We start from the raw sequence: 7,876 nt of genomic DNA on the forward strand, positions 1-7,876 counted from the left end.
ACACTGAAAGCCAGAGAAGCATCTGATCAAGGTTGTGTAATCATCCCGGTAGCCAGCAGCTCAGTGCTGTATGGCTCTTAAGGGCTCTTCAGTTTTCTACTGTACCTGAGACAGCAAAGGCATAATAAGCTCATTACTGAGATAAATACTGCAGAGTATAGTGTGCATAATGTCCATGTCTGTAATTTTATGCATGCATTTGAATGCATTGTATATATCCATATCAGAGAGAATGTAATCCTTGACCCAGGGATTATAATGAAGTGAACCGCAAGGCTAGCTAAACATGGCTTTATATGCTAATAGATATTGTAACTACATTTAGATTTGGTATTAGTCCATCAACTGAATGTAACAAGACATTTTTAAAAATTGTAAATCCATATTACTTAAAATTGTCTGCTCTTGTGTTAATAAATTATTCCTACTTATTTAGGGCAAACTTGCTTCATAGACTATGGTAAGCAAAAAACAGAAGGCTGGCTGCATTTTAATCTATTACCAGCAGCCAATTTCACAGTCTTATTCCTTGACAAACAAAGGAGGACACACACTACTGGTAGACATACACTGGCAGGGAAAAATAACTTCATTATCCGTTATTGTGTATTGTTAATAGAATCTTTTATTAGGCTTTAAGACCTTTGCAGTAGTTTTAGTCCTTATTGCAGTTATGAATTTGCGTATTTGGAGAGCATTGTTGTTGACTGGTGTTATTAAAAACAGACAATTTGATAATACAAACATTTTCCTTATTTTCATTAAATAACTTCCAGCAGAAAACATGTCATCTGAGGATACTATTCTTTTTCAATTGAAGCAATATTGGTTTGTTTGTTTGTTTTTTTACTCTGCTCAGTATGTGCTCTTCCTGTCACAGTCCCTGTCCTACCATGAGGTCATAGTTAATTAATCACATCAAAATAAGGCAAATGTAGATTTTCCATTTGGCTCAAGTGACTGCTAAGCGAAACAGACTTGGTTTTGATTACATCTGGTTTACGTCAAATGAGTTGATGAGGACCATGGTGTTCCTTTGTGTATGAGGAGTGTTCCTCTTTTACCCTAAAAGCAGTGATTGTTAACAGCAACCCCATAGATTCTGAGCTATTGCAACATATACACTACTTTACTACTTCCTTTCCTTTCCTATCACTCCACGTCTGGCCTGTCTTTGTTGCATCCTCGTACCCACAGTCTCATTTCAGTCTGCGGGCCTTTCCCTCAGAGGGCTATCAGGCAATAAGGTCAGTGTTCACAGGGGAATGCAGGGTCTGGTGTCAGAGCAAGTGGCATGGTGATGAATGGGAGTAATCTCACAGCTGTTACAGAATCACAAACACTTTGCTTGGGGGAGGGGGAATAGGAAACCTTTTGCTGTGTTAGGTGAGTGAACACAAAATTTATTATAAATATACATATACATAACAATTCCTACTTCTCTCTTTTTTTTATATATATATATATACATGTACAGTATTTCCCCTATACTGTACATGTATTTATTATGTACACAGTGTACTGTATGTTGCTATCGTTACAAAAAGCCATGCAATATCTACAGTACAGTATATGGTATATCTATGAAACCTACTTTTGTTTTCAATAAATAGTAATAAATTATCCACCTCTTATTTTTTGTACATTCTATTGCACATAGTATTTACATAACTGCTTTGGATTAACATTTTCCCTTTTTTCATCATGACCTGATGTCAGTTTTAGCTGCTTTTATTGACTTATCCTAAAGATATGAGTTCCTTCACTCCACATCCTCAGAAGACAGACATTTCTGTCGGGTATCTTTGTCCTCAAATGTCACTTTTTTGTTCCTCTTTGGGTCGATCCAAGAGTTGTGGATAATGGCGTTATTAGGAGTAGGATCTGCCTCAATGATTGACACCACCCTCTTCTTCATCTTGCTTTTCAGGACTTTCTGGAACTTCTGCCTTGTGAAGGCATAGAGTAGAGGGTGAAAGATAGTGGTCCCATATGCCATGACCAAGAAGCCTAGTCTCAACTTGACCATCAGGTCACTGGGGCCCACACTGAGGATGACTGTGTTGAGTACTGTAATGGGTGTCCAGCACAACAGGAAGGTAGACACAATCAGGAGGGACATCCTGAAAACCCTCTTTTGGCGCTCTCGCCTCTCCCGATGGCGCTTAACTGCTCTGCGCAAGGCGATGATGACAGAGACAGAAGTGCGCATGCCCAGTGTGGGGTTGCGGCTGCCGCTGCTCTGGGATCCATCTGTGGCCTCTTGCTGTGTTGTCATGGCCGTCATGGACGGACGCTTTTTTCTCCGAGCCTTTTTCTTCTGTGAAGCATGGAAACGTGTGCCAATGCGAATATTGAGTGCCTGCAGGATCTTCGAGTAGGTTATGAGCATGACAACAGCAGTGAAGAAGAAAATGGGAATCTGAGCCAGCAAGTGGTAATAGAGTCCAAGTTCTGTGTAGTACTGGTTAGTGTGGACCACATTCTCCACCACTGTCTGGTTGAGCTCAGCATGGCCCTGGGCAAAGAAGCCCACCTCAATAAAGGGAACCAGAAAACTAACGAAGGATAGCACCCAAATGGCGGCCAGTAGGGCAAGAGCACGGCCCATGGTCAGAACCCGGTTGGCTGGTTTGACTGAGATGTCATAGCGATCGAGGGTGATGGCGAGCACATTAGCAGCAGTGGCAACACTAGCAAAGGAGACACAGGCCTCATGAAAGCAGCAGACGAGGGCAGTGTCTCCCTCCAGGGAGAGCAGCACCACCACAATGGTGAGTGGGATACAGCACACACAGACCAGCACATCTAACACATGGAGGTTCATAGTGACAATGTTACTGACGGAGCTAATGAGGTTCGACTTCATACAGTAAAGGGCAAGCACAGTGAGATTGGAGCTCAGGCCCAGGAGGATTTCCAGCATGAGAAAGCCAGTTAAGGAGACCTGGAAACTAACAGGATAGGGATACGGACTGGGTGTTGCAGGACTCATGGTGCGGGTGATGGGTTCAGTGTTGTCGGTGACTGTGACGTTGCTCATGGTGGCTTCTTCTTTAGGGCTGGGAAGGATATGCATTATCCTACATGTAGAGAGAACAGAGAAAGATCATTTATAAGGAGGAAAAGGAAAGAAAAGAGGTGTGTGTGTGTGTGTGTGTGTGTGTGTGTGTGTGTGTGTGTGTGTGTGTGTGTGTGTGTGTGTGTGTGTGTGTGTGTGTGTGTGTGTGTGTGTGTGTGTGTGTGTGTGTGTGTGTGTGTGTGTGTGTGTGTGTGTGTATCTTTAAAATGTTGCAATTAACATACTTCTGAGAAATGTTGTCACAGATGTACTGCCACCAGATATTTGAATGAGAAATGCTGAGAGACAACACTTTAATTGAGCTGGAACTTTTTTTTCTGCCATGCCTTGCCGATAGATTGTTCACTACACACTTGGCATGACTAACTAGTAAATGTCTGCCCCTATCAGATTTTGCTTTTGTTATAACCATCCTAGATCAGGAAATTGCATCTATAGTGGAGGCACACATACAAGTCATGGTATGTTTTGGCTTAGTTGTGGCTTCATGTACTTTTTGAGCCTTTACTAAATGATGCATCCAAACTAACGTAGTTGTAATGTATTAGCATTTATGCATAATGAATATGGACCTGAGGTCATGAAGGTCATGATGAGGAATCAGATTTTAGCCCAGTTAATAGTCAGGGGGGAGGCAGGAAATGAAGTGCTTGCTTTGTCCTGTCTAACAAAACTTACACCTTTCTGTAACTAAGTTACAGAAGGCGGTTCATAGCTGACAAGAATATTCTGCAAGAGAAATTGTGTTTACTTCATCCCCAGCAGGCCTCCAACTCTCACAGATGAACTTTAAAAAACAACCAACAGCTAAATAATTGAAGAACTAACGAGTGCACTGAGAAACAATAGATATTTGGGACTGTAATTAATATCAGGTAGGGGGGGATTGGGGCGTGGGGGGTACGATGGTTGAATACTCATGCACTCCAGACTGAATTAAAATAACTGATTAGCACATGCAATATTAAAATCATCCAACCTCCCCTAGAGAAATAAATCCAATCTGAATGAGGCTCTAGATGACATGGAGAAAAACAAATGGTTTCCAGTAGTATTTACCCTTCCCTCCAGCACTATCTGAGTACCAGGGCTGTGTAATCAGGCCATAGAGTCCATGTTAGATCCACAGAGACGAGCATCACATCCAAACATAGCCAGTGGGAAAGTGTTTCCGCTCCAACAGAGCCACCAGCGAAGCTTTTCCTTTCACTGCTAGTCCCTCCCAGAGAGGCTGACAGCCAGAAATGCACCTGTCCGTCTCACCAGAGACTGTGTATGGGCTGCCAGCTTTGTCTTCCTAAACTCAGTGACAAAAAAGCCAGGCAATCAGCCACCTGCATCCAGCCGAGGTGAGAGAATATAGGCTAATGTCCTTTACAGACTTTTTCTCAGACCGTTTGCTTTGGTTATGGTGGGAGCATTGATGGATGAGTGGAACAGGGATAAAATGTCGGAGCCACCTCCTGTTTATAATCTTATGATATTCCCAGGCAGGAGAGACACCGCCAACCAAGAAAACAAAGAAACACAGACTCTTTCCTTTGCACAAAGCTGGAATGCACTACTCATAGTACGATCCAAAATCCTTGCTTTTTGCTTTTTTTTGTCCCCAGTGAGAAGATAGTCAGTTCTGTAAATATAAAAAAAATATTACATCCATTAGCATGTATTCCAAGAAGCAGAGTTTGTCACTTAGCCATATATTCCCCAGCACACACCATAGTAATGTCCAGAATCTGTCCAGGAGAGGTCAACGCGTCCAGGAAGCGTCCGGGCCCATGCCTCCCCTGGGAGCACTAATGGAACAGGCCTTCACTGTCCACCTTTCTCATCAGTCTCTGTACGCCTGGCTCCAGCCGCCATTGACTTGTAAATCGAGCACAGGTCTCCGGTTTGCCCCCCGACATGTTGAACCCTCAGTCACTGGCAATTGCGTGAGTGAAGCAGATTATTGCAGGGCATGTGTGTCCAATCACCATAATGTGTGATCACTGTGACATTTGTGACCACCAGTATTTATACATGCATGGGAGGGGGGTTGACACAGTGATTCAGTAGAAGGTCATCCTCATGAGGAAGTGGAAGTGAGTTTATCAGACAGAGAGCCTGACGTGTAGATTTGTACAAAGATGCTGCAGAAGACTCACACTTTTAGGCGTACACTACATCATCCGTCTGTCCTTCGATCCCACATCCCTCAACGTGGTGACCTGAGGAGAGAGAGAGAGCAAGCGAGAGAGAGAGATGATAGGGTAATGGATGATAGAGACAGGGAGCGAGTAGGAGGAGTAGAAGAGGGAAGTGTGGGGGATGTGTTAGTGAAAATAAACATATCCTAAGTAGAGAGGCGACAAAGAAAGTCTCATTAGCATAGCAACCAGCCTCTGATGTCTTATCGTGTTCCTGTGCATCGCCTCATGCACTTTACATCTCTGCTATTGCATTAACATAACAGTAGCACTATTAAGGGGCTGCACGAAAGCAACTAGTATTTCACATCTCAGCCATCCGTTTTCAGATTGAAGATGAACTGGTTATTTTTTGCTTTTAGTGTCGCGGGGAAATGTCTATTGTAAATCATTCTGTGTTTCTCATACAGCCACAGTGGTGATGAAATGGTCATACAATTTTCATGATAGGGCAGACTTGCTTAGAGCTTTAGCGCAGTGTGATCCTTGGGGAACTTGTCATAAAGACAGGGATGCCTCCTCGTGTGTCAGTATATGTGATACATGTAATCTCTTCAGAGGAACATGTCGGTCATTCTTCAAGGTTGTTTCAGAGTGGGATTCTATAATTTAGTGTGCCACAATGTCAGCACATATGAGCAATAAGTACCATGCTTTTATTCCATGCAAAAGAGATTGAGCATGCAGGCTAAATTCTGTATGAATATAAGTGCATTATCGTATATCATTTTTTTTATTTGGCAAAGCCTCACTCTTTTGATTATAATTTTTAAATTTAATCACTGGACAGTTTACAGTGATGACAAGTTTAAGGCTGAGCATACAGTATTTAAATCAGTTATGTGGGTAAATTAGTAGGTTTTCATTGAAATTACAACCATTTGTTTCTATATTAAAGTCTTTCAACGTAAACTGAAGTTATTCAGGAAATAACCGTGGTAATGGTGTGTAATCCCGTGCATTTGTTTATTTTTGTTTGAAGGACATGTTCGTCATTGAGTTTTCTTTGCTGTCACACTTACTGCTCAGTTGAGTGCTGTAAATCAAACCAATAAGTAGAGTGCCCCATCAAAACACAGCAGAGCTCACCATGCAGGGTAAACAGAGACGCTCCGGAGCTGGTCCATACACCACGCTGTCCCCTCTCATCTCTCTGGCTCTGCAACAATGTAGGTCGACTGATACCAACTGCTGGTTAATCTTCTGCTCCTTTCAGCAGTAATCCAAGAATTAGGAATGAAAAATGATGAAGATACACGGGTCACACAACTGACAGATGTTCCTTTCCTTCTGAGTCTCGCACAGAGAAAAAAAACAAGTCCATAGAGATTAGTCCTAACAGGGATGTTGGTGGGATTCTTCTTTTCCTCCTTTTGTCCCCCCTTTTTTTTCTCTCATCCATCCGTATGGACTGGTGTGTGAATACTCCTCATCTCATCAACTCTCTGTTGCGCTCCCTCCTTGCCTGCCTAACTGTCTGGATAGGAGTAGAAACCATCACACTCCTGGTATCTCTCAATCTCCCGCTCTGCTCTTCTCTCTCCTCTCTCTTTCTCACCCCCCCCCCCCCCTTCTTCCCCCCCACCCCTTTCTCTTACTGCGGAGGTTTGCAGTGCTCCCCCATTCCTGATTGGTCTTCTGTAATAGGCTTAACCCTTTCCTCTCCAGCTAGGGGAGGTATTTCCTATTGTTCTGACTCTATCCCCTCTTCCCTGCCAGTGATTGTGACATCCCGTGTGAGGCTGTAGTGATTTGGGGAAAAAAAGCTTCTACTACGCTTTTGCTCAGGGACTGTAGGTGCCACTGCGCTAAACACACAACCTGCTGCAGAGTTTCATAGGCAAGACTGTTGAAGGCAAATCAAAAAATGTTGGCATAATGTATTAATTAGCTTTGTCAAAACGTAATGAACAAGTAATGTGTTTGTGCACCATAGGGGGAATGATGAGGATGGAAAGCCAACAGAGAAGCATTATTTTTCATATTGATTCTGTGCACATACATAGGTCTTAATATGCATGTGCCAGTGAGCATGAGAGGCAGTGAGACTGACAGAGAGAAGATAAATTCTTGCAGCTGTAAGTGGGAGAAATGGATTATGCAGAAAAGAATGAAAAGTCAGAAAAGAAGAGATAGAGGATGCTGGCTTAGATTGATAGTTTCAATTAAGTTGCTCTGTCAGATCAGTAAGAGGTTGACCACCCTTGATTCCTTTGTCAAGGCTCATTTGTCAGGTGCAATTATTGCCAGAGGGCATCCTGGTACCTGACAGCCTCCAGTAAAGAAGAGGGGGGCATCTGTCGCTCTGGCATGGCTACCTCGTAAATTAGTGATTAAAATCCACAGGAAATACATCAGGTGTTGTTATTCAGATGGTGACATTTTAATAATTATACTTTGTCACATTGGTGTTTCAGTTTTTGTTTTTTCAAGACATTTAAAGTTGACTTGCTGCTGTTTGAAACAGAGATCAAAGGTCTAGAGGTCTCAATTAAGCAATCAACAGAAAATTAAGGGAAAAATTGGTAATCAATGTAGTTAAATTATTAATTAAATTACTATCAAGTGATAATGTCAAACACACATTAGCTCCAGTTTCTCAAAT

At 42.5% G+C, this 7,876-nt stretch overlaps 1 protein-coding gene across 1 annotated transcript; it reads right to left on the minus strand.

Annotated features, from left to right (window-relative positions):
• Positions 1-1,565: 1,565 nt before the first annotated feature.
• Positions 1,566-4,272, minus strand: LOC128359205 (G-protein coupled receptor 22-like). The gene is made up of 2 exons (XM_053319645.1): positions 4,142-4,272; positions 1,566-3,083 (listed from the first exon to the last, which is right to left on the minus strand). The coding sequence occupies exon 2, from the start codon at positions 3,077-3,079 to the stop codon at positions 1,763-1,765; it is 1,317 nt and encodes a 438-aa protein (XP_053175620.1). The 5' UTR covers positions 3,080-3,083; positions 4,142-4,272; the 3' UTR covers positions 1,566-1,762.
• Positions 4,273-7,876: the final 3,604 nt, after the last annotated feature.

The sequence above is a fragment of the Scomber japonicus genome, chromosome 5 (assembly GCF_027409825.1).
Source record: "Scomber japonicus isolate fScoJap1 chromosome 5, fScoJap1.pri, whole genome shotgun sequence".
Classification (NCBI taxonomy): domain Eukaryota; kingdom Metazoa; phylum Chordata; class Actinopteri; order Scombriformes; family Scombridae; genus Scomber; species Scomber japonicus.

What these genes read in the sequence shown, in the direction of transcription:
- LOC128359205 (XM_053319645.1), bottom strand. Translation starts at nt 3,079, where the DNA reads ATGCATATCCTTCCCAGCCCTAAAGAAGAAGCCACCATGAGCAACGTC.